This window comes from Alligator sinensis, unplaced genomic scaffold (genome assembly GCF_000455745.1).
Source record: "Alligator sinensis unplaced genomic scaffold, ASM45574v1 scaffold1322_1, whole genome shotgun sequence".
In the NCBI taxonomy this organism is placed as follows: Eukaryota; Metazoa; Chordata; order Crocodylia; family Alligatoridae; genus Alligator; species Alligator sinensis.
In genome coordinates, this window is record NW_005842116.1 from 153,919 (window position 1) to 180,643 (window position 26,725).

The window sequence follows — 26,725 nt, forward strand, 5'->3', positions numbered from 1 at the left end:
TGGAAGAGGATGCTGCAGGGGTTATAGCTCAAGATGGGAAGTCAAGCCTTGCAGATACTCTTCCAGTGTCTGTGAAAAAGTTACTACCACACTGTGCCTCACTTCACCTACCTGGAGAATATGCATAATAACATCTGCCACCAAAGCAGGGCTGAAGTTTCAATGTGTGCATATACAACCTTGAGCATTAGGTATCACAAAAAAGGGAGGGAAAAAAAATGAAGCATGGCCATTAGTTTGCCTTGTTCTTATTGCCTTGCTTCTATTTACAGTTTACTTGCCTTTCATGTTCAGACCCTTGATTCTTTTTATCCTGGAGTCCCTCCTTGTTTCTAGTACTTGGCTGCCATGCTCTAATGTTTGGGGAACCACTAGACCTGGCTGTCTTTCCTCACGTAACAAATTCTATGCAGAAGTGATTAAGGCGTTCAGGATTTCATCCTGGATTTTTAGAAATTGGTCTTAAGTAATCAATTATTAGTCCAGAATCCTCTGCTAGCTCAAACACTGTGTTAGACATGAAAGGCATCTGAGGTTGTATCGGTGCTTCTCTTGAAGGCTGGTTGGTCTGACATGCTCTCCTATCTCATTTCAGTCTTTTGGGGGGAAAAAAGGTTAGTTATGCTAGTCAAGATATGCAGGATCAGGCCCTCAACTTAGATTTTCCTCTATCTGTATTCACCCTCCTACATTTTTGCAGCGGTGTGTATGAGAACTTGCTTCTACGCAGGTGGCTACTCCTCATGAGCACTAAGTGGGGAGTAACTTATTCCACTCTGAAAATGGCATAAAGCACGTCCTGCAAAGGGGGTCTACGGGGAGCGCACATGCTGGTAGGTGGTGTCCAGCCACTAGCAAACTACAGATTCACACCCTTGTTAACTAACTGCACACTAATGTCCCCATGCAGCAACATCTGTCATGCTCAAAACCCTGCAGGGACTTTGTAGATGGAAAGTGAAGAGTCTGTGGCACCTTAAATAATAAAACAGTAGAGAATAACTCCTGCTGTTCCAGTCACTGTTCCTGCTCATGCTACATTGCTTTAGCATACCTTACTTTCAAAGGCATCAGAGGAAAGTCATTCCTGTTCTAAAATAATGTCCTAAAAAATATCTGGGTTGCAACGGCGGTGTGATTTTTCAGACGGTGCAACACATTGTGGGAAATTGCCCAATTAGATCATGTAATGGTAATCTAAAATGAATCCATGCAGCTCGCCCTGACGCACTCAAAGGGTTATCAAATTTAGATATCAATTTGTGAATGTTGTAATCCAAAAATGTCAGACAAAAGAAGACAAAGAATGTCCTAATTTCCTAACTATTTTGAATTGGGATAAAGGACCCTGCAAACTCAGAGACTGGAAGAATTCATTAGAATTTGATGTTTGAAATTTTCGAATCACATTGGTCTGACTTCTGGACTGTTTCACCTTTCGGAAATATAACTGAAAGCCTCAGGGATGTTAACGTTTTGCGGTGCACAGAAAATTGACTTTTCTTTCAAGGTAAAGTAAAGCCCAACTTCTAGTTGAACCGGAGGCAAAATTCAGCGGGAGGAGAAAATCAGCCTAGAACAGTTTTATCCTGTTCAGCATAGCTATAGAAGTTTGTGCAATACTCAAAAAAGATCTGAAAGTTTGCAAGCACCTTCAGCTCAGCTCCTTTCTTATCTGTGGGGCTGACTACAGTCACTTGTGCCACTTTCTGATTCACCCGAGTCAGCAATGTGGATCAAATACAAATGGTTCCAACTGGATTACCGCAAAGGCTTAGCCCCTCACAAGGAAGTGATGATCTTTATTCACTTTCTGGTACATGTGGCCAACGTGACAAAAGGTTATTTTATACCGTGCTTTCCCAAAATCATAAAATCACCAGCTGCATGCTGCATTTTCAATGCTTCAGTGATCAAGTCATGTTCCCTCAACATCAGCCATTGTTAAGAGCAATAAATAATGATTATTGCCTGAGGCTGTGCAGGCTGCAGGCTAGCTGCATTGTGCCATATATCATTGCTTTAGGGTTCAGTGTCTGAGCTTAGTCAATGGGACTTGGGAATGAACTCTTCCTTTCCAACATGAGCCATTGAGTACCCCTGATTTGTTTAAGTTTGGGACCAGGTTCCAGATGTCAGATGCACCATGGTCCAGCTGCAGTGTCTCCACTGAGATCAACAGAGTTTTGCTAGTTTAGATGGAGGTTGGGCTACAGCCCTGGGAAGTGGTTTTTCATCTGGGTTTCTTATTCAATCTGAGCAAAAGGAAAAGAAAAAAAAAAGGTTAAAAAGATGAGAAGCTTCAAGGCAAAGACAGATTCCCACAAAGGAATTTTCTTTTTTCCACCCCTGTACTGTAGTGAGTCCATTCTCTGCTATTAGGAATCTACACAGCTCTCATCACCTTGGTATCTAATGCTTGTGTCTGTGCAAGGAAGCTAGGGCATAAACCCCACTAGAGCTACTCCACATGAACTCGCTCCGAAGTCGAGTAAGATACTTTGCATTCCTCCTGCACACAGAGAGTCCCTGCAGGGGATCAGTGCAAAGGGGCTAGTGCAGCAAACTCACATCTAAACCTATTGTGCACTAACTTCTTCATGCAGACAAGCCCTGAGCATGTGTTATTCTTCCAGGGATAATGAGGGACTTAAGTGTATTTTAGTGGAGGTTAGTGACAGCGATGAGAGACAACAGGAGTCCTGACACTAATCCCCTGCTCTAGCCACAGAAACACCTTGCATCTCCATGCAGGTGTGTTGAGCAGGACCACCTCCTTGTCTGCGTTCCACCCTGTTAAAAGCGGCTTTGCAGCTTTCCACGAGCACCTCCTCACATTGTTGTCCCCACCGGCTACATGTACTTTACTGTGGCACAGAAGAAGCGTCAACCTGGCATTTCTTGCGGCTACAGCGCAGCGATGCATGGGAATTCAGCCCGGAGCAGTTACTGGAGTCCCAGAGACCTTGCACACTAGGACACACAGACTGAAGTAGCTGGACTGGGGGTATTGAAGCATCTTCAGTCGCTTTACATGCACCTGTAATCCGGAAAGACCCAGCACTGCAGATTGCACCCCGAGAGAGACACTGAGTCATGCACCAAGCTTCAGTTCCTAGTAAACATGTGTCTTGCTGAGAGTCAAAAACTTTGGGCGTAGGTGCTTGAAGTGCCCCACAGATAGCACCTGTGGTATTAGTGGCACAGACTGGTCACTAATTCCTTAATGAGGATAAATTACTGGGGGGGGTTGCTAATAGATCAGTGAGAGATCTGGTGCAAAAAGATCCCTTTCCTAGAGCTGTTCTTACAGGTTTTTCAGACAGTACAAGCATGGTTTTGAAACCAAGGTAGATTGGCTTTTCTGTGCTAGAAGTGCCCTTCCTGCTTTGTGTTTGTACCATACCTAAGACAGTAGATCCTCCTTGAATAGGACTTCTGCGCACCACCACCATATCAAATCACCGACGTGGGCAATCATTAGGACCGATCGTGTCCTGACGATTCCTGTAGAGTGTTTCCTGCAAGTGTAACAGTTCATTTGAATGAAGGGCGATTCGCTGAGACGGGTCTCCAGTGGGAACATGCAAAAGGACAGAGCAACTCGCTGTGCACTGGCCGTAATGAGACCCCTCACAAGAATTGCCCCCGTATCTCCACTAATACACATCCCATGCCCTTTAACACTAAGTAATTCTAACCTGACTGCAGTCCAAATCCTTATCCCTAAAGTGATCAGGAAGGGATCAGACTTTCATGTGTAAAGAAGTAAGCAACTTTTAGCCTTCTTGAAACTTAGAACAAACTTCAGTCTAATCCAAGGAAAACAGGAACACAGAGAGGTAAATCACAGGCCATTATAAGCCAGGTTTCACACCGATAGCCAGATCTATTTAACAAGAATGACTCATATCCTCCTCATGATGGCATTTGTCCATCCTTTGCTCTGACCAGACTGGCAGGACTGGGGTTGCAATTCTGCACATACTCTTTTTTTGTTTGATTTTTGATGTGATCTCAGGGTAGTGACAGTAGTAAAAAATTACCCCAGAGCATTAAATAAAGGATAGTTTGGAATGCTAATTAAAACACACCTATGAGACAGAAAAGTGAAGGCCAGCGTGAATGAAGCTGGTAGAAACAGTGGGGTGTTTCATTGCCAAAGCAATGGGAAACACACTCTGAGAAACTCTCTTGCTTGGGCTGGGTGGGAGAGCTGAATGGACTATGTCACCCCATGGTCCAGTGCTTATTCCTGAAGTACCCACAGGTAGAGTCACATTTCTTGGACATGGTACGTACACATCTGTATGAGAGAAAGAAAAGTTTCTGATCCAACAAGCTACCCACAGCAGGGCTTCAAAGCTTCTGTATTGGGGGCTTGGAAAAAAACTTGCAGAACTGAGGTGAGGGTGCACTGCCCAGCTGTACTGCAGTCGATAGAAAACAGAATCAAAGCCTACCTAATCAACAGTCAGATGAGAGCTTTTGAAAGAAAAACAAAAAGTTACGGCCAAATCCTCACTTAGCCTGAATCCACTGACTTCCAGGGACCTTTGCTGATGGACAGCAGCCCTTTGGCTTTGCAGAGGGCAAGTTCCAAGCCCTCAGGACATACCCGCACATGCTCTGGCAGTTCAAGCTTCCCTTTCTGTTCCCCCCAGACTGGTTATTTGCCGAGAGTCAAACCGTGTCTGCGGGAACTTGCACACCTTGTTTCTCCTCAAACGTTTTTGCTGAAACGACTTATCGGAATAGCTAAAAAATAATTAGGAAAACAAACTAGCTCCATTCCCCCATCCAGTCCAGCTGACAGCCAGGGGCTGGAGGAGGACCGCAGGTAAGGGTCAGCAGTGTTGATAGTGCGTATCGCAGCTTCTTCCCCCTGCTCGGTGTGCGTGCTAGCTGGGCGAAGAGCCCTGCGTGGTAGCAGCGCTGCTGTCTCTCAACACCCCGAGGATAAACAGACCCTTTTGTTTCTTCTGTTCCTTTTTAGCTTCAATTGCGAGGCAGTTGACCAGCCTCCAAGGAGATATCCCTTGGGATTTTAAATGACATTTGCTTTTAGAGGTCTTCTTGCAAGTGACTTCAGTGCTGGGGAAAGGTGCTGGCCATGAGGACAGGAGCCTTGAGTCTGCCTGTGCAGGCTTCTCACCATATCCCTGTGGTGTGTCAGAATGAAATCTGCAGCAGCAATTCTCAACCAGGGGGCCACACGTTCCTTTTAAAGGTACTGTGGGGTACCAGGCATATAAAATTCTTTGGGTAGCTGTGATAGCTTTTATTAGACCAACTAAAAAGTTGGGGGAAATGTTCTTTGCAAGCTTTCAGACACAAAAGCCCTTCTTCAGGCATAGAGGGAGTCTGCTGGTGAATTGTGTGAACTGCAAAGAACAAGTCTTCCAGCTGTTTAGGTAGCCTAATAGCAAATATCACATCTACCCAAAGAACCTCGTCTGCTATGCCCTTAGACCAACACGGCGACAGCCAACAACCCTGTGGGGTACCACGCACTCCTTGCATTTTATCTGTCAAGCGTGCAAACACCTACACAGTTCACAAGATAAACCCAGAGGTTTTAAATTAGGAATCCAGGGTTAAATTAGGAATCACAGGCCCTGCTGTGATCTTTGGGAATTCTTTGCAACAGAAGAATTGCTCTATTATTATTTGGCAGAGAAAAAACGAGCAAAAGCTAAGAGCTGACATTTTTTTTGAGGGGGACCTTGAGTCTAATGCAATGAAGGGGGCTGGAGTTTAAAAAAGGCTGAGAGCCATTGGCCTAGAATGAGCCCTTCAGTAAGTGACGGCATGGCTCCGTCTCAGGAGCCGTTTCAGGCCTGGAACTGTCCACAGCAGGGGCTATTGTGGAGGGTGGAAGCATTTCACCAGCTACAGACGGAGCACACGATGACAGCTAGTGACTTTGGGTCAGTCTCAGCCTGTCAGGTGTCTGAACTGGTAAAGCACTCTCGCTCTCTCAAACAGTCCCTTGAGCTGTCCTGCTTCCCCCAGGTTGTGCCATTCTTGATCTGCGAACGGCCAGGAACATGCAGAAGAAGCCATGCATCTGCGTAGGTGCAAGGAGGAGGAAATGGAACTGGAAAAATGCAGCGAGTTGCCCAGCACCACCTGTCACCTTCCACCCACCACAATCATGCTCAGAATTAACCCAACGATCGATGCTTGCACAGGGTCCCGAGACTCTGGGATGCCAGGGGCAAGCATGGCTACTGCCAAGGGGCATGCATAGTTCATTTCAAATAGGGCAATTCAGCTCAGCTCCCCCCGGCAGCTTTTAGAAGGGATTAGCCAAGCGCTAGTGAGAGGGTCGGCAGAAAAAAGTCCCCCATGCCAGGTTATCCCCCTGCAGCCTCCTGCCAGGTCAAAGACAGCTTTACTGTTGACTGCAAAGGGGTAAAGATTTCCCCACCACCACCAGCACCACCAGCACCACAACCCCACAATATTTATTAGTAGGGGAAGGCTCTTTCTCCTCTTGTTCTCCTGACAAACCTGGATAGAAAAACTCTCTTTGCTGTTGAGCTGCAAGGTACATTATGGGCACAAACACACCTCACTTGACAGACCCTTTTCGGTGTCCTCCGTCACCATTTCCTGCATTCACTGTAGTGAGCTGTTGATGCAGGTGTTGCCTCAGGCTGGCTTTGGTCAAAGCGCTGTCCCAACCACGGCAGCAGCACACAAACACACAGTCAGGCCAGGTACAGGCATTACACTTTTACCAGTATAAGTGAGCCTGATTGAAAACCACAACAGAACACACATTAGGCACACAAAACCAGTCTATACCTATAACGCAAGTCCAGCACACATGGACTGGCTTTAAAATGGCAGAACCCGGTCTAAGATTTGCCCTCTCCCCCCACCCCGCAAGGGCAAAGGTGTATTCTGATCGTCAGAGGCTACTCTGTGTCCTGAAGCAAACCTGCACCAGGGTTATTATAAACCCACTGCCTCACATCCTGAATGCACCACATAGACGGCTTTCCCCCATGATTGTCCCACCTGCAGCATCCTTGCTGCCTCACCTTCTCACCCTCCCCCTGTTTGAGAGCCCCTGCTCTGCACAAGCAGGGAAGTTTAGCACTTTTCAGTTGTACTTACTCTCCCCTTCAAACCAGTGCTGTGATAGCTTCCTTTCTCCGGTGCTCTGAAGTTCAGTCTTACTTGGATCATAGGCAGCAAATCCACCAGCAAGAGACCTTTCAGCAACAGAGGACTGAGAAAATTGTCTTCCAGCAGCCTGGCTGGTCCTGGATAGTGCAAACTTAGCAGCAAACCCTTCTTATGTCGTATGTCCCAACCTGGGAAATGGCCTCACTCCTGGGTATGGTATGTAAGGAACAGCAGAAGAGGGGCTTTCCAGTAATGTTAAGTCTTAGGATCAGTCTTTGCTCTTACAATGGAGGCTCCGGACAGAAAGCGGATTTACGCATTGGATAATTGTACCTGCTTGGACTTGTTACGTGGGGAAGTTTTCTCTATATATAACAATAATTGTGGTGAAGAGATAGGACTAAGTCAGTGATAGGACTTGACAGAGTCATGCAGTGGTTGTTTCAGTCATAATAAATGTGCTTGCATGTACAAGCATGCATGTACAGGTCCTGGAAAGCCCCAGTACACGCACAGATGATGAGAGGCAATTAGCACAGCAGAGGCGTGCAAACCACAAAATTACATCAACGCTCTCGTCCCTCATGTCAGGGCACAGCTTTATTGCAAGCAACTCACACACAGTTATTGATGCTCCTTTGCTACCTAACAAATATCTACAATAAAAAAAGCCCAGAACAATGGTCTGTGATGGAGTCCATCTAGCTGGTGATGCCCCAGGTTTTTCATCCCCTACTCGTTTCATCTCCTTTGGGTTCTCTAATCTTTTTGGCAAAGAAAGAAAAAGAATGATCAGAGGTCCCAGCTTTTCCCCACTTCTCCCAGGCAAGAGAAGTACAAGGCCTCCTAGGCCAGCTGCAAAAAGATGCTGTAACTGCTGGAAGCAGCAGGGTCTTTCTTTTGTGTTGTGTCATTCGCTTTCTACAGTCAAGCGGGTCATGTTTGTCTTACTGGATTCTTCTGGGATGGCTATTGAAGGGCATTTTTCTTGCTGCAGGAGTTAATTATTAGCCACAGTCAAGTAGCCCTTGAGCAATTAGATATTACAGCAGGAAGAAGAAAGCACAACAGAACACCTTTCATTTCTACAAGGAAATAAAAGCCCTTTTCTCTGCTGGGAATTACCCTGTATAAATTAAATCTTGTCACTTGATACACAGAAAACAAACCCTGCTGGCTGTTTGCATAAAACTTTTCTTGGCATCCTTCTTATTCGCTGAAACCTGGGATCACCGGATGGGTCAATGATTGTGCGTAACAGATACCTGCACACATGCACACTCCTCATACCTGTGCATGCCCCGGCCATCCAGTGTGTTCAATTTGGGGACGGGAAAATGGGTTTAAAGACTTAAGAACCGCAGCTCCCTTCAGGCTGTCATTCAATCCTGAGTCCAAGCCATTGGGAGGCTCAGAAATATTTGACCCTGCGGGTGGCCGCATGTCACAAAATCTGTCCCCATGTTTGTCATGGTTTATTCTGCGTCTCTAATTGCCTTCAAGAGATGTTGAGGACAATAAAATAAAATAAAGTAAAATGAAATAAAATAAAAGGGAGTGTGGGGGAGAAGGGAATTAGTTGTTATGCTTTGAGCTGCACGTCTGATTGAAAAGCAGAGGAGCAAAGATCAGAAATCAAACAGAGCCTCAGACCAGGAACTCACAGCTACGGGAACAGGTCTTTAAGGAGTGGTTTTGGCAGGTGCTGAGATGAAGCCAAGATGCTAAGCTCTTGAGCAGGGCTTTAGTTCTCAGGTGGGCCAAACTTGCAAGATCTCGGCCAAGGGTGCAGAGATCTCAGGCTGGCTCTAACGATCACCAGATTTCTGAGCTGTTTTGGATGTAGGTTTCAGTTCAACTTATAAGAAGCCTTGATGCCAGCAGGAAAGAGGGATCCTGCTTTTATTATGGATTTGGAATATTGAAAGTGTGGGGCAGGCTTGGATCAGGCCTATCCCTCATTGCAGATGAAACAACTGCTTGATGCTAATACTCTTCTGCACAGTAAAAGTGGCCAGGATCGCAGGTGGTCTGTATAACAAAATGACTACAAGAATAGGAGGGACATAAGGCAATGGGAAGCCCAATATTTCAGTGCTGCAGGCTTCCATGACAAAATCAAGACCCTGCTTTATAACTACTGGCAGTTTTTACCAATACGCAACAGTTGGTTTTTATATGTGGGATAAATAAGCAAGTGATAGCTATTGTAAAGGCACTGCCCACGTGGAGAACAGGGGAAGCCACCACGTAAATCTATTTTCCAGACGAAGATTGCACCTAGCGTCCAAAAAAATTAACATCCGAATGTGAAATTGTGTGATCCACGATTAGTTCCCTGGAGCAAGCCCCTTCACTCGTGTGCAGGGGGAACCTTGGGCTGGGAAAAGATCTACAGCACGCTTCTTCTGCAATGAGTCAGTTCACTCCAGTGATAAAGCATGTGCCAAGGCTGCCCAGAGCCGATCGTTTCCAAATACGATTGTGCAGCAGAAAAAAGCGGGCGCTGGACGGTCCTTTCTGCATGCCAGCACTGCCCTCTCCTGGGCTGAATCAGACCTTCCTAAACCATCTCTGTGGCCAGTCTACACAATACTGGGAATTCATCCATTGATAATAGTCGGGGGGAAAAAACACCTTATAGACAGTCATTGCAACAGTCCTGGCTGGGCGGTTGGTAAAGATTGTTATCCCCATTTCAATGAGGAGAAAACTGGGGTCTGGTACATTAGGTGACCTATCAGCAGGTTACAAAAGGACTTAACAGTGGAGCCAAGAACAGATACCCCAAGTCCCCTTCCACTGCTCCGAACACCACCTCGCACTATTTTAATGTTGCATTTCCCTTAGGTTCAAGTGGGCCGGCACGTCTGTTTCTGGTGACACTTGATGGACTCCAGGCCTGTGGTTTAGCTGAGGACTCATGGTGTCTGTAACATGCATAGATTCAACAAGTGGTTCCTTTAAAAAATAAATGTTAATGATCCAACTAAGTCCAATGTAACCTCCCGAATGTGGTTATTTACAGATTTCTGCCCTGCATGAAAGAAAAATGACTTTACTAGTGTTCATCTTCTTGCTCTCCTTCGTCTGGACTGAGTCTCTAATAGGTAAGTAGCTAAACAAGTGGACAGTACATTAGAAGTGGCCGAGTTGTGTCACATTTAGCATCAGCAGCCATTGCAAGGATGTACATTAGCAATACCTGTAAGTGGAGCACACTGGACACTTAGCTAGAACCATAAACCCACGCTCTCCATAACCCACGCTGATGTCTCAGCGTTAGCCTTGCAAAGCATTCATTCAGCATGAAGTCCATTCAGCTGCTGTGTCAGACCTTTTGGTTTTCCTGTCTGTGGATCCTCATCTCTTCGGGGTGGAACTAGGACTGGCATCTCTTAGGGATTGAATTAAGTGACACCCAACAGTTTTGGCCCTGAAATTCACAGAAAAGTTTGTGCCATTTCACTGTTTCGGCTCCATACACTGGGTTTCATTTCAAATCTGGGGTTCAAGAGGACTTGAAATCCCAACGCAAAACTTAGCCAGTCGTGTATAGATAGGCATTGGCCCAAAATACCGTTCAAGTTTAGCCTCGTGCCCCTTAAATGGAAAATCAACCCCAGGCTCTCTCCCAACACGAGACTACAGAAGGTCCCAAAAGATTCTTAAACCTTTGAATGAAACCTGACCGAAGTTCTGGGTTTTGCAACCAAATTAGCAGGTGAAACCATTATTAAGAAGTTGTTGCCTTGGCGTGCCTGTGAATTTCAGCTAGATTCTAGCTTGAGCCTTGCTTGGAAGAGTTATCGCAGCAGGGACTGCCCTTCCAGCTATGCAGTCTCTGTGTCTGACCATGCCAAGGTCACAAGAGGGTTAAAAGTGAAAAAGCAAGGCGAGTAGGGGAAAAACCCCCAAAGAAACAAACTGCAAAAGGCAAAGTAAAGATTTGACTTGTTTGTGCCTTTATGTAAACCAGTTTGACCATCACAAGCAACTGTTACTCTGTTGCCTCACTCATTTTACAGAAAGAAAAACAGTGAAGGTGCTAGGCTAGCATGCAAAAGAGCCGTGTTTACTTTCTGGTTCTGCCACAGGTTCTATATTTGGCCTTGGACAAGTCATTGAATCCTTCCTTTCTCAGTCTTGCCAACTTAGACTGTCAGCTTTTCTGGACAGGAATGGCTTCTTTCTATATGTTTGCAACTGCTTTCCTAGCTCTGTGGGGCGCCCATGTCAGCTGAGGCGAGTAGGTGCATAATATAATAATGAAATGACTTTACTTGCAGCGGTTATCATGCAATGTGTGTTTCCTTTTGCCAGTTAAAAGTCCCATATTTGGACCAAGGAGTGTGACTGGAGTGACTGGAGGATCGGTTACAGTGCAATGCTTCTACCCTGACACCTCTGTAAACAAGCACGACAGGAAGTACTGGTGCAAAGAATCAACAAGGCAATGCGAGACAGTCGTTTCTTCCAACGGCTATGTTGCTCGTGGATATGAAGACAGAGCAAACCTCACCGACTACCCCGAGCAAGGCATCTTCGTCATGACCATGTCTAACCTGGAAAAGAAAGATATGGGCTCTTATAAATGCGGCATTGGTATAAGTTCTAAGGGACTCAACTTCAGAGTCAAAGTGAATGTGATTCAAGGTACTGTGGCCTCCAGGCTGTTTGAAATCATTATTTTTCCTTTTCTAACAACTGTAGTCAGAAAATGTCTCCTTCTGCAGTGCCTGTCAGCTTAGAGATTACAGCAGGATGATAGCAGGGTGTTCTGCAGCGGGCACAGCAAAGCATGGGGTGGCATGGTGCAGAATGGTGCTATTTCGGTAGGTTAGTACGGACACACACAATGATGTGCGCAGGGGTACAGTTCAGCGAGATATCCTATACTGTAGCAAGGTCTGGGGTAGCACTGGAAAGCACGGCAGACCATGCTACAGTAATACTGCCATGTGACAAAGCAAGGCCTAGAACAGTGTGGTAAGTGCAGTCCATATGGGTACCAGCTGCTGACTGATTTCTCATTCACACAGAAAACTCACCTGTGCCTAGTGAAGCCCAACTCTTCTATGCTGAGCAGGGAGGTTCTGTGACCATGGGCTGTGAGTTTGGTGAGCAACACGCTAGCGCCAGGAAATACTTGTGCAAGATGGGGAAAACGGGCTGCTCTCCTGTGATCGACACGTACGGAGTTGTCGGTGAACCCTACAAAGGGAGGACGCTGCTGAGCAATCAGCAAACTCCAGGGTCATTCAGCATCATTATAGGCTACCTGAAGCCAGAAGATTCAGGGACCTATTTGTGTGGTGTTGGGAACTACGGGGGAGAAAGCCAGGAACTGGATTTACATGTCTATGTAGGTAAGTGTTGAAGAGGGTCTGTATATTATTTCAGCCGTTCCCAACAGTCTCATATTCTATTTTCCTTCGTGTTTAACGAACCATGGAAAAGTTGGGCTGGAAGGGACTGCAGGAGGTCATCTGGTCCAACTCCCTGCTCAAGGCAGGGTTATTCCCATTTAAACTACTTTAAACAAGTGTTGGTGTAACCTGCTCTTACAGACTTCCAAACAGAGATTCCCCAGCCTCTCTGAGTTGCTTGCTTCAATGCTTGACCACCGTTATAGTGAGAAAGATTTTCCTAACATCCAACCTAAATTTCCCTCGCTGCGATTTCCATCACTCCTTGTCCTGTTTCCTGCAGGCCCGGAGAATAGTCTATCAATCATCAGTCTTCTACTTTTAACCACCCTGAGGTCTTCTCATCCCCACACTAAACAAGCCCAGGCCTTTCACCCTTTCCTCCTCTTTAAAAACTCATTCATGACCGTTAACTTTACAGACAAAAAATTCAGTGCTGTTCACCCATTTGCTATTTTACTCAGGCATTCATATAGCAAGGAGCAAATCCCTGCTCGAACCATCTTACTACTTATTTTCAATACTGATTTGTAATGGGGAAGTGGAGGAGTGGGAACAAAATACATTTTTGGACCAAGTACATATGCCACATCTCTAAGCAATCCTTAGAAATACTGTGTAAGGACTTTAGAGAAGACTCATTTGATCCCACATACACCCTATTCCCTTCACAATCCTAAGCTCACTCCCTTTGCCCAGTCTTGTTTTAAATGTCTCCTATTAGGGGTTTCCACTGCTCCCTTTATGACACTACTGCATGTGGGTGATCTGCCCATTGCAAGTTTGCCTCAGTCCTTCATTCGGGATCAGCTTCCAAAGGACAAGTTCAAAGAGCAAATGTCAGAGCCGATAAGCCAAAGGGTATTTCTTTGCCCAACTACTGCCACTCCTCTTGGGGTCCATATATCTGTTACCATTTGATTTGCTGTGCACAGATACCCTCTCCAGACTTCAGGGTATCTTGATCTTCTATTATGCTCTTGGCTTTCAAGTGCAGTCACCATACTTCTCATCTATCAGTTATGTTAATAATTAAGTAATAAGAAGAAAGTCAATATAGCTGGTGTCCTTGTTAAAGTCAGCTCCATGGAGAACTGCAATACCTACTGGTGTCCTGCAAGGATCCCTGCAGGTACAAATTGAAGCCTGAGGGTGAGCTCTAAAATGTCCTGATGTCAGGAAGAAAGCCGCCAAGGCTGCGAAAGGGTGCGATATTGCACTCTGGCTATCTGTGTTGTGACGGTTCAGTTTGTCATTTATATTGCTACAATTAACTTCATTTTAAAATGTTTTAACACGGCCAAGCCCACACCACATGAATATCATCTCAGGGTGACTCTAACTGCATGCATTGCCCTTTGTTCCTCCAGGAACATCTGTCCCCCAGGGGCCACGTATAATAAAAGGAGTCAGAGGTGGTTCTGTAGCTGCTGAATGCCAGTATGATCCACGAGGGAAGTACTCACTCAAGTACTGGTGCAAATGGAAACAACATGGATGCACTGAGTTAATAAGGAGCGATGGGTTTGTCGCAGAAGCATACGAAGGACTGATAACCATGTACGATAATCCGAGAAATGGAACGTTCACCATAATAATGAACCAGTTGAAAGATGACGATGCAGGATATTACTGGTGTATGACAGCTGGCGATAAGGAAAGGAAAGCTTCAAAGGAGCTGAAGATTGTAAATGGTATGAGACTGTGTGTTAGTGATTCATCTCTCTGCCAGCAAAAGGCATACAAGGCATTTCATCCATTCTTAATCCCAGAGCGAAGAGCAGAGCTGTATCTTTTTTTGAGGAGAGAGTTCTTTTCTCATTCGTAGCTTCTTAAGTTGAATGGGCGATGCTTTAACATTTAAAAAAGTATACGTTTGAGTGGGGAGGGTTGTTATGATTTTTCAACTGAAGCTTTTGAAAGTGTTTGAAACATTTTCCCGCCCCCCCAAAAACAAGTTTTCACTGCTTTTCTACCAAAGTTTTTAGCAATTTTCAAGTTTTCCTAACAGAAATCTCTTGTGTGCCTTACAAAAACTCAGCAAGGCTATAAGAGTGTCTATACATGATCTTTAATGTTATGAGAGCAAAGTAAAGTGTTTCCTCTCATGGAAAGAGTCTTCAGATGGTTATTCAGGCTTATTCATGCTTTGTTGGTACCAGGTTTCAATTGTGCGAGTCATTAACAGCCTCATTTGTGTTCTCTCTCCAACAGGGACTCCTGGTTTAACGGGAGAGAAGGAAGTCAGTGCAGTGATTGGTGAACCCCTCACTCTAAGTTGCTCTTATCCGTGCAAGTACTATTCCTTTCAGAAATATTGGTGCAAGTGGAGTAATAATGGCTGCCAGTCTCTCGTCTCGTACGATCAAAACCAAACCGGCCGTGTTGTTGACTGCAACCAGGACAACAGAACCATTGCCCTCAAATTTGACCACGTGTCACAGGCAGACCAGGGGTGGTATTGGTGTGGAGTGAGCCACAGTGGTCACTATGGGGAAACGATGGCGGTGAACGTGAAAGTAAATGGAGGTGAGCTCTACTACAGACTTCACAACAAAAAAACCAGGCGAGCATTTCTGTGCAGCTACAAATGCTCCCCAATAATGATGTCTTTCCCTCGAGAAAGAGGGATTGCAAACTCTAGGCCACACCATTTCAGAACGTAATCTCCTCCATGTTGAACCAACAAGCCTCTGTTTACCCAGTTGCTCGCACCTTACTCTAGTCCTACAATTTATCAGTGGGTCCTGCGCCTCCTCCACTTCCAGATTATACTTCTACACCCCTTCCACATTTTAGTCCTCTTTTAATAATAATTGCCACTGATGCTGCTACTATTTATATATGTTTTACAAGAACACTTAAAAGGCATATTCATGATCAGAGGCCTGGTGTGTTAGGGGTTGCACATGCTCATAGTAAGCGACACTCCAAAAACTATTAATCTGAACAGATTAGAAAACAAAGAGAGCAAGAAAGGATGGTTGCTGTCCCTGTTTTACAGATGAAGGACTATTTTGCAACTCTGTCTGAGCACATTTAAAAGGAAAGGTCACAGAGGGAAAGGTCGCAGGGGGTCAGAGGTCTTGTTCTTTTGGAGGGGGTGTTAGGAATATACAGGAAAGCCCAAACCTGATGTTCACGTGTTAATGTACAATACTCAAAAATGAAATGCTCTAGAAGTAAAAGGGAAAGTCTGGTTTCGCTGCCCTCGCCTAATGAAGTGCAACGAGTAAATGGAACTTGAAAAGAATATATTTATATTGGTCTTTAGGAAGAGTGCCAAGATTATCACATGTGGTCATTGGGTAAAAGTTTCATTTAAGTCCAATTTTTTTAAGTCCTGAACAAGTCAAAGCCATACCAAATATCAATGATAATATTGTGAAAAATCAGACTTAGTCACATTTTGATGAAGTCACCTATTATTTATGCATAAAAATGCTGACAGGTTCTCTCTCTCTCTCCCTCCCCCCCACCCCTGCACTCTGATACTCAATGTGAATATCTCAAATCCACCTAGCAATAATTAAAACTGAAGACAAAGGACAGCTAGGCAATACTAATCTCAATGAAGACACTCCAAGTGGTGCTGCTCCTGAAAGTGGTGCTGCTCCTGAAAACAGAGCAGTACAAGTAGACGCTGAAAAAAGGTGAGTCTCTCAAAGTCTGTTCTGTTTATTAAAAGGCATGTGTCACAGGGGGTCAAAGGACATTAAGGGTGCTAGGATGAATCCTATTCCCCAGTATTATGTGATCTACCTGTTGCATTTTAACCAAAGTCACCTGACAAATCCATTTCCAATTGGCTAGGTTCATAGAAACCCGCTGCTTTATTTAAGGAATCTTTATAAATAGGTGCTTGATTATTCATGACTGGGAGAGTCACTGCCCCAGTGATATGATGAGAAATATATATATATATATATATATGATGAGAAATAGGAGTAGCACTAATTTTTCATAATAAATACAAGAATATGTGAAATCATACTCTAGAAACTTTAATAAGCATTCAAAATATTGACAGTAAATGGTTAGAAATGCAGTATAGGACATTAAGAGGCTATATTGTTATTAAAATAACACCGTCTACAACAGCTATCTGGTCAACTGATCTAGGAATAATAGCGCATTATCACCTCTGCATTTTCAAAATTATTCTTTCTTCCTTCTTATGCTTGGCTTCAGTATTGCTCATTTAAGTTAGTGTAGTCTTTATTTTCCCCTCCACTTATATCAATATTTAGGCTTATATTTCTCTCAAAAATATTAGGGAAGGGCAAGTAGTTTGGATAAAAGTAAGACTTCCCCAACTCTGCATTCAATTTTGAAACTTGTTCTAGGCATTGAGTGTTCAAGGCCAGGCAGTGACAAAGTGCTGGACAACTGTGTCATGTCTTCCAGGGAGATTTTGCCCATAAAATAACTTGGGGTCCTTTTTACAAGGTTGAGATAAGCAGCCATATCCTGAATGCTTAGTTCACTCTCAGCTCCAATTTTTGTTTTTAAACTTTTACCTATTGTTTCTTAAGATGCCACTTGCCATATACTGACTGTCCTAAGGCTTTATGTGAAATAAGGGATACAGGGGGTTTTGAAGTTAGAAGAGCAGGCTGGAAACCATGGAACCAACGTTCTTGTCTTGGCTACTATATTCATTCCCTTCCATTTTGAAGCAAGGGATTTTACCTCTCTGTGCCTCAGTGCTCCACTTGCAAAACAAGGATAAACTTGCTTCACAGGGCTGCTCAGATGTTCTGCTAAAGCTTTCTGAAGCACTCTGGAGTCTTGAGAGTGATGTGGAAGCAATGATCCCCCTTGATTTTGAATGTGGCAGATGTAGGAAAGATTTCTTTCCACTATTAAGTGTTCTTTTGTGAGTAACTAATGCTCAATTCCTCCCTTCCTAGCTCTGGACAAAGTCAAGTGCTTGTCCCAGTTGTGGCTTGTATTGGCGGTGTGCTCCTGATCCTGGTTGTGGCCTTTGCTGTGTTTAGATATAGGAGCCTGAACAGGTCAGGTAAGTCCTACACACTCTAATAGTCTTTCAAGTAAGGGAAAGATGGACGTTTAGGGGCAGACGACGCATACAGCACCTCCACTGATCACAGTGGCTCCTATCACACTGCCCCACCAGAGGGTTTGAACGCTGGGGGTTAGAGCTAGCATGAACTCCATGGAAAGCCCAGCTGGCAAAGTGTGAAAGAGTCAGAAGGACAGGCCTAAACAACAGGACTGCATTGCAGAGCACTTGACATAACTAACTGACCCTATCTTCAGCCTCAATGTTGGTCCCAAGTGGCTCAGATAAACATCTCAGGGCTTGAAACAGTGAACACTCGAGCTTCTGCAGGGTGCCTTAATAAAGCTGGGGGTTGGATATGGTTACAAGTGGAATTATCAAACTGAAAAGCTCATGCCATTCAATAATATGCTGTCCCCTCTTCTCCTAACAGACCTGGTATCAGTTGGAAGCTACAGAACTAACATCAGTATGTCAGAGTTTGAGAACGCCAAAGAGCATGGAGCAAACGATAACACATTTATGAAAGACACTCAGGAGACCCAAATTGGGGGAACGGATGGTAAGTTGCTGATTAAAACTGTTACCCGTGATGTGTCTAGAGATATAGAAACTAGTCTTAGAGGTACTATATGTATAGGGGATTCTGTACGGAGGCTGTTGGGCATAGAGAAGACCTTCCAATTGTCTGACTCTCCAGTTGCCAGACTGCCCGAGTCCTGTCTATCATCGCACAGGTTCTCTTTATATTGCAACTTGAACTAAACCACCCTTAACAACTTACATCCTTGGATCTCAGAACACCTTACAGAGGAAGTCTAACAAATTTGGCATTTGATCCAACTTACAGTCAGGCAACCAGCTGAGGTAGCCTAGCTCTGGGCTAGTGTGATAAGCAGCAGGAGCAAAACTAGGCTCACAGCTTTCTCCAAAGGCTGCCCAGGGACCTCTTTTCCCTCCCTGAGGTACAAACAAAAAAAATACACTTCTAATTTACGCACTGCAGCGAATGTGAACTGAATAAGCTGCAGCAGGTTCAAGGTGTTGCTCCTGGAGAGGTTCTGCCTACAAGTGCTTACAGTGCAGAAACACAAACAGCTACAGCCAGGGCCTTCAGTCTCCAGGTCTGTGATAGCAAAGCCCTGATATTTGGTTAAATTTACCATTGGTTGAATGATAAGCACAGACTTTCAGCATTTAACCAATGGCAAGTGAGAGCAAGAGTCACTAGCAATTACGATCTTCATAAAGAGAAAATTAAAACCTGCTTAAAGAAATGGGAAGATCTTCTACCTTAGAAATCAGGCAGCGCCCCTAGTTCCAACAAGAAAGAACCTATGTCATGCCGACACAGTGCAGCTCTTATTTCATTAGGGGAAGGGTGATAGAGCGGTTATGGCTCTTCTAATGCTGGAGCCACTCCTACATGGTGCTATTCAAATTCTGGAACCTGACAAACAGAAGAGCACGTGCCCTGCACCTCAGTAGCTAATATAGGAGCTAATGAGTGAGTGTGTCATGATGTGAGCTATATTCCTTCCTACCCAGCACCCTAATGCCGCCTCTTCTTTCAGAATTCATAACTACTGCTGACACTGAAGACGTAGAGGAGCCAAAGAAGGCAAAAAGGGTAAGTAAGCCTAGAATAGAGTCCTATACCTCCCAGGCTAGCACAACCCTAGTCTTCCCTTCAGTGGCAAAAGCTTCCACAACCCACAGTGCACCCTATTTATGGGCTCTGCCTTCTCAGTTAACACCCTGTTATGCATCTCAGCTGTGGCACGCTCAGATTTTGCACAGGAGATTGAGCCTTGCATGGCACCTGCATCATGGCAAGGAACAAAACAGCAGCCAGTTTGCTTTGATGTATGATCGCAGCTGAGCTCGAAGGGGGAGCAGGATGTTATTGTTCTCAAAGCCTGAATCTCAGTGAGGAGACTCACAAATGCAAAGCAGCTTCCTTCCTTTTAAATCAAACAGTTTACTGAAGCTGGGCTCAAATGGGGGGACTAGAAGTCAGTGTTCCTGCCTCATATTGCAAAGTTTACCATTAACTCTGTGCGTGTTCCCCAGCAAGTCACTTCCCTTTGCTATGACTTCGGCTACCTGTAAAAGGAGATGATGCTATCTGTAGTATTCTGGGGCACAGCTGTATATTATTATGCCTCCAGATTTAAGCTGCTATTAAAAAGACCCATAACATAACACTTTAAGCAGCCCAACAACCCATGGTGCTAGGAGAGCAACGGTTAAACAAAACAGTAGACAAACCTCTGTTCCCTCCTAAGAACTCCTTCCCAACCTTTCTCAAATAAAGATGCTGCTTCATCCTCCATGGAAGATTTTGGTCCCCCAGAGAAGCCAGGATAGGGACGAAGTTCCACAGTTCTCACAGAGCACGCCTTTCCATCCTCTGTTCATTAACTATGCTTGTACATTTTTTCTGCTGTGCTTAAATGAAAGTTAGTACAAGAAGGCAAAGTGTTTATTAAAATAGTTTGGAAAATACAGCAGTTTGTGGCCTTTGCTGTAAAACAGGCAAATCTAATGCCAGTGTTAATACCCATAAAGCAGGCAGGCAGGGACAAGGGTGTTTCAAAGAACTGTAAGTTTCCAAAAGTCTAGATACTTCCCCAAAATTTCTGAACCTCTTTAGAGGGCAACAGTGTGAGCAAGGGATTCTCTCCATCTTCATATGTCTGCGGTCTACAGCTCCCTACCTATGCTGGTTTTTGTGGAAAGCTCTAAATCACTGTGTTTGAGTCCCTGCCAAATAGTTATGCAATTCCTGTTTTTTCACTTAGGGATCTAAGGAGGAGGCTGATGTTGCCTACAGCATGTTCCTGCTTCAAACGAACAACATTGCTCAGGAACATGCTGCTAGGGGCACTAACACTTAGCAACTGAACGTGTAAGGTGGCCTGGTGCAACTGTTTCTGAAGGAGATATAAGCACAAAGTCCTTACGATTGAAGACAACACTATCTGCATAATCACTCGCCACCAGATCAGCCAGCCATGCCGTTTATTACTGTGACAAACGTTTCAATGCATTTTGATCGCTTAGTACTTCAAGAATGTCTTAATCCAGCATTGAGAGATGATTTAATGAGGATGTTTTGGTTCAAAACTGGGTTGGTTTGGGGAGGTAAACTCTCAAAATGCTGCTGATTTTTTTTTTTTTTTTTAAGGGTAAAGAGCATTGGTGTTTAGCAGCTTCATGCAATAAAAATGTCTTTGATTTTTGATAGTCCAAATACCGGTCTTTCCAAGTTTACCAGGTCACTGCGATGGCAAAGGGCTGAAAATGTGCTTAAGGATTTCATCTGATCTTAAACCAACTTGGAAATATTTTAGATCAATGTGACACTCCTTTGATTCCTGTGAGCTTTTCTAATCAATAGGGCACTGACTATATGCCGGACAAGTAGCCTGAAATTTTTGTATTCTCAACCAATAAAGAATGATTGCCTTTTAGCAGATCACTTATTGTGTTCGATCTCTGGTATTACATGGGGTCGGTGCAATGGAGAGGGGGCTGTATTAGCGGAGAAGCAGCCATGGCACCGAGAGTGAAGGGAGAAGTTTTACAGAAGCAGGACGTGGACGTGCTGCGGTTCCCCTGGTTTACCTGTGGCACGTTAGGGCGATGCTGTGTCAGGGTTGATGGCAGTCTTATATAGAGTTTTGACTGTGGTTATATGGGATGGTTTGTATAGGGATGATCCTGCTTCAGGCCAGGGGTTGGACTAGATGACCTATGGAGGTCCCTTCCAGCCCTGCTTCTCTACCACTCTTAAGTGGCTTGACTCCTACTCAAAGGCCTGATCCAAAGCCTGCTGTAAGCAATCAAAGCCCACCCAAAACCTCCTTGTCTTAGGCATGCAGGGGTTCATTTCCCTGTCAGGAACTGCAATGGAAACAAGGAGGTGTTACTGCTCTAGTGGCAATAAGCTCACATAGGCATGAACCTGGTGTCAGTGGGAGGAAACTCAGCTCGTAGGTTTAAATGAAAACGTTCAGCCAGGCTCTCAGCGCCTCGAGTCTCCATTTCAAGGCTTGTACGGTTCACTGTTACTTCCGGACCTTGCCTGCTGTGCACTTGAGCATTGTGGTTTACCATCAGATACCAGGGGGGTTGCACGGCTGCTTGGCTCTGCTCTGCTCAGCTCAGCTCAGGGGATGGGACGATGCCTACAATAATACCCAAGCGAGGGAAAGAAGCAGCCCGGCCTCAGAGCACCTGCTCCAGTGCACATGAGGGCTGTGTTTTGTAACTGTACTGCACAGCATGAGCAAAAATAGGTTGGGGGTTTCTTGGTTTGTTTTTATTTTAAGTAATAATGACTGGTTTCTCATGCCCTCTAAAATCAACTTAAATACACACTGAGGCGTGCCCACTGTAGGCCCCACGTGGACTGTCCTGCTGACTCCTTTGGTGAAAACATTGGTTGGAGATAGATAATGTTGCCCTTCTTTGCAATAAGAAGGCAATTCATCTCTGGGTGGTGCTAAGCTGACAGTCCTTGGGTCTTGTAACCATGGAGGAGTCCCAGTAAGGGCAGCAAGAGCATGAGATGCCTTCTAAAAATGAGCCCTCGGGCCTGAGGACCAGGAATGAAGGGGCTGTTGTCCTCTTAATCTAGTCCCTTTCCCTTTTCTCTTCTGTGCGCCCCACCCCAGCTTCCCCCAATATTTGTCCCAATGGCTTTTCTCTGGGGCATCCTGCTCTACCGTTTCCCTTATGCAACATCCAGGATCAACCCAAACGTTCAAGCTGCTGAAATTCAAGTCTGAACAGAAGTTACATTATCTTGGTCACCTGGATCACAGCAAACTCAGCCATATCTGTCATGGGACTTGTGACGCAGCAGGACGAGCTTGGTGGAACAAGTGCCAAACTCCTACATTACTTTGTATCTCTTGTGTTTTTAGGGGTATCTCTAAAACACCCACACATCCAACTGGCGCGGGGGCTGTGTAAGACGAAATTCTAAGGAAATACATAATTCATCCTGAGCATAGCCTCGCAAGAGGGTTACACCTAGGAGGAATTTGGCTGAGTATAATCTATTTTGAACCTTACTATAAGACTTCCTTTGTGGTTTGCATATTGCTTGTATGGAGAGGAAGGGGTTGATACAGAACCATACTCGAGCCAGGTTCCTTCTTTTTGTGCTCTATTTCTTTCTGTTTCCGGAAACACATAGGACAAGGAACCAAGACGGTATCACTGTGAGTGCTCTGCCTTCACTGTACTTTACTCCCTGGGCCTCTCATTTCACAAAGAGAGAGAATGGACTTCATCAGTGTATTCTTTTTCTTGGTGCAAGGTAAGCGCTGCATTGATTAAAGAGCATATTCAGGATTTAAAAGGGAAATAATCAAAGGGAACACAGCTATTGCTCTTCATTTTTGCTTTTACGTGGAAGGCACCTAGAGCTAAACAGCCAAGTGGGCCTGTTTCCTTGGAGCGTAAATCAAAAAGGGGCTTTCTTTCCCCCTCCAAGACTTTCTCTTGTGAATTGTTTTACTCTGTAAAAAAGGCACAGATGGCCAAGTAAGTCTGAAATGTCAGGTTTGTCTGATGGTAATATTTCTGCAGGGTTCCCAGAAGAGTGAATAGCTTGAAACCGTTGCATGTTTAAGGATGAAGAATGATTTCTTTTTAGCAATATTTATCACAGAAGTTTTGTTGTTTTTTTGTAAACTGTGATGTGGGAGAAAGGCACTATATTATGCCCTAAAGGGATGTGTCTCCTTAGGGACAGACTTGGGATGTATCTCCTTAGCAGAGAAGTGAAGTCCAGGCTTGAGAACCTTCATGTTTAAATGCAAGGAGAGTTCAAACAAGCGCTCCCCATGACCCAAAATACTTCAATCAAAAAGCAAAATAAAGGCGCGCCTTATCAACTGACTGAATCAGAGATGCATGAAGCTTCTTTCATCAGGTGTTATGAAAGGACAAGCAGGTCTCCGATTCAGTTAGTTGGTAACGTGCACCTCTACGTTGCCGTCTGCTTCAGATGAACGCCGCTAACTGCATCTCCCTGAACTACTTCGGAGACGCATCGGGTGGAAGAGACAGGAACCAACCCATTTGAGGACATAGGATGTTGGGCAGGCTCTCCATATTTTCTCAGTGAAGAAAATATCCTGCTCCTGGTGTTTTGAATCTCACGTCTTCAGTAATTAGGATCTGAAAGGGCTTGCAGGGAATCTCTGCTTTTAGAAATACTGGGTGGGAATTTCAGAAGCACCTTAGTGACTTGGAAGTGCTAACTTCCAGTGGGATCACACTCCTAAGGCAATAGGTACTGATGAAACTCCCCATTTTCAAAGCACCATGTTGAAACTCAGGTTGAGACGGTCATTTCCTTTAAGAACATGCTTGGGGCTGATTTTCCTTTACATTAGTGACGTAACCCCTTTTAACATAACCTATGCTATAGGTAAAATCCAATTTACACATCTGTAGATGTCCAAATCATTGGTTTTTCCCTTATGTCAGTTATCTCCTGTTAGCTAGCACATGCTAAGAGCACAGCAGGTTTCCTAGCAAGGACAAGATCTTAGTGTGACGCACCTGAAGTACAGAGCGCTACAACAAGAATGGGATACAGCTGAGACCCGTGGGACCTGCCAATATGCATGAGAGAAATGGCTTTTGTTATGGGTGGAACTGAGTGGGAGAAAGGCCGGGGGCAGGATGGGTTTCTGCAGCGCTGGTTGGGAACAGAGATAAAAAAACACAGTCCTATGCAATGCTCTGCTTTAGTGTCAACGGACATCAACCCATGACTCTCTTACTCTGTGCCCTCAGTTTCAAGTGCATTCAGCCCCCGTACTGTGGTCGGTTGGCATGGAGGCTCTGTCACTATAAAGTGTCCCACGAAAAACCAGGACATGAGAAAATTCTGGTGCAAACAGAGCAATGAAGGGGATTGTACCACCATCATCTCCACTTCACCATTCATCCATCACGAATACAGACACCGAGTATCCCTCACAAACTTGCCCAAGAAAGGGATTTTTCAAATAGAAATGAGGAGACTGGAGGCGCTGGATGCTGGGCTATACATGTGTGGGATTGGAAGGATAAACAACAGACCCAGCTCGTGGACCCTCCAAGTGGACCTGAAAGTTTTTGACGGTACAGTATTGTTCTGGGTGCTGCAGTGTGTACAGGATGTGTGTCTGCAGCCTAGATGTACTCTGTGGGTGTAGTCACACTGATGGTGCACCAGCGCCTCGTGCACACTCTCTGCCTGCCTAGCAGTGTAACAGTGTGCCATGGCCCTAAGCATGCACTGGTTTGTACTCCAGGGAGGGAAAGCTCTGTTTGGCCCGGGCCTGGTGCATGCTGAATCCCCAAGGCATGACACCCCCCGTGTGATAAGTGTTGTCCAGATGCTACCAAGGAGACATCCAAGCCAAACTCCTGCCACTCAAGGTAATGTCAACCACATATCCCTCTTATTTTAACAGGTTGGGGGTTGGAGAACTGGCTCTAACAGGCCCTCGGCTCTTTTCTAGCAAGAGCAAGCACAAGGAGGTGATATGAGTGCAAAATGTGGGTTGCAGCTACCTGAGCTGAACCTGTTCGGTGCTTTTCAGAGCTCCTCCATCATCTCAACTTTGACTCTCACTTTAAAATGAGGACCATCCCCGTTTCAAGTATTGAGGAAAGGAGGAACAGGGCAGTAAGATCATCCCTATCTGTCCATATGCCTCTCTACCCAGGAATGCTTACACCCTAATTAACTCTCTGGCACGTCTGAGCACCTTACAATACTTAATCAAGAAAAGCATTAACAAAGCCTAAATACTCAGACATATATCTATAGGAAGAAGCCGCTCACAACTCAACAGTATTGATTTTTGTACCGTCTCTAAGTTCAAACACGTGGCGATCGCAGCAGCTGCTGCCTGCAACAGAGGCATCCAGGAGCTTTGTTTGCAGGGCTTGGGACTATTTTCCCTTCTCTGCAATGCTCCGGCACAAAGGCCAGGTGGTGCTATGCAACACGCAGCCCTCCCCAATAGCTCTTGTTGTTTCCTCCATGTCTTCCCCTGGGGCTGTTGGCTGAGGAAAAGGCAGACCTGGCTCTGTTTCAGGGATTACACGCAGCGTAACTCTGCTTTCTACTCCCATTGGGACCGGTCTCTGGAGTCATGCCATTAAAATCAGGGGAGTCACATGGATGTAAACTGGGGGAACATAGAGGCGGTTCAGTCTGGTGAACAAGGCATTGGCATAGGGCTCAGGGGGTCTGCCAGCACGTCTTAGCTGGTGCACAGTAATTTATATTGGCTGAGGATCTGCCCCTTGGGTGGGTTTTCAGCTCTACCACTGGCCTAGTGGGTAACTTCAGGCTGTTCACATCACCTGTGCCTCAGGTTCCCTGCCTGTAAAAGGGAGATAGCAATAGGACTTGCTCTGTAATGTGTTCTGAGATCCAGGGATGTAAGTCATTAATAAGAACTATTACTTATTAGTTATTAGCAGAGTGAGACAGCAGGCTTGGCCCCGAGTTCAAGGTGTGGTGTTTGCTGTAAACATCTGTGCAGGTCACGAAAAACATCCTCTCGCAGATACTGCCGGGCTGTGGCCTTCCAATTAGTGCCTTTCCTCCTAGAGGTCAAACCAAGGCAAATCTCAGTTCCACCCACACGGCAGTGCCAGGGTAGGAGAAGAGGAAGTGAAAGCAGGATGTTGCTCAAGAGCTTTATATTTTTAAAATTTGCCCGCCTCCGATTGTGGTCTCACTTGGTCAGTCAGGTAGCACGGTCAATCTGGAGGATGTCAGTCACTGCTGTCACCTCTCTTGTTCTCTTTCCACATTCACGGTCTCCACCCACGGCTACGTTCCATTGCACTACCACCTTGCCCACGCTCCTGCTTACTCTGGTGTAAACTCAGGTCACACCCCTGATGTCAATGGTGTGTCTCTACATCTATACCATTGTACATGAGCTCAGCCCTGGCCCCTCGCACTCAGCCCTCACCTGGACTATGACATTTGCTAGGAAATAAATAAATCAAGAAAAAAAGAAATTGCAAGGGAAAAAAATGCAGCAGCAGTTAATCTGAATGTACACTGCTTAACAAACCCTGCTTTTAACAGCAG

At 45.2% G+C, this 26,725-nt stretch overlaps 2 protein-coding genes and 1 long non-coding RNA gene across 3 annotated transcripts in view; 2 read left to right on the forward strand and 1 right to left on the reverse strand.

Moving 5' to 3' along the window:
- PIGR (polymeric immunoglobulin receptor) overlaps positions 1-21,079 on the forward strand; it is a 38,261-nt gene extending 17,182 nt beyond the window's left edge. Inside the window, exons 9-19 of the mRNA XM_025205459.1 lie at positions 6,016-6,074; positions 10,169-10,250; positions 11,464-11,796; positions 12,183-12,509; positions 13,940-14,263; positions 14,784-15,098; positions 16,093-16,222; positions 17,483-17,592; positions 18,029-18,157; positions 19,170-19,225; positions 20,400-21,079. Coding sequence (XP_025061244.1) covers positions 6,016-6,074; positions 10,169-10,250; positions 11,464-11,796; positions 12,183-12,509; positions 13,940-14,263; positions 14,784-15,098; positions 16,093-16,222; positions 17,483-17,592; positions 18,029-18,157; positions 19,170-19,225; positions 20,400-20,495 — 1,961 coding nt within the window. The 3' untranslated portion in view covers positions 20,496-21,079. The remainder of the gene's footprint in view (positions 1-6,015; positions 6,075-10,168; positions 10,251-11,463; positions 11,797-12,182; positions 12,510-13,939; positions 14,264-14,783; positions 15,099-16,092; positions 16,223-17,482; positions 17,593-18,028; positions 18,158-19,169; positions 19,226-20,399) is intronic.
- Positions 2,125-6,650, reverse strand: LOC112550461. The gene is made up of 3 exons (XR_003094326.1): positions 6,577-6,650; positions 3,407-3,521; positions 2,125-2,255 (listed from the first exon to the last, which is right to left on the reverse strand). It is a non-coding gene; the product is annotated as an uncharacterized LOC112550461 (long non-coding RNA).
- Positions 21,080-22,812: 1,733 nt separating the features above from the next.
- The window catches only part of FCMR (Fc fragment of IgM receptor), a 12,738-nt gene continuing 8,825 nt past the window's right edge, over positions 22,813-26,725 (forward strand). The window contains exons 1-3 of the mRNA XM_014520423.2: positions 22,813-22,927; positions 24,418-24,747; positions 24,925-25,047. Of these exons, the coding sequence (XP_014375909.1) occupies positions 22,891-22,927; positions 24,418-24,747; positions 24,925-25,047 (490 nt within the window). The 5' untranslated portion in view covers positions 22,813-22,890. The remainder of the gene's footprint in view (positions 22,928-24,417; positions 24,748-24,924; positions 25,048-26,725) is intronic.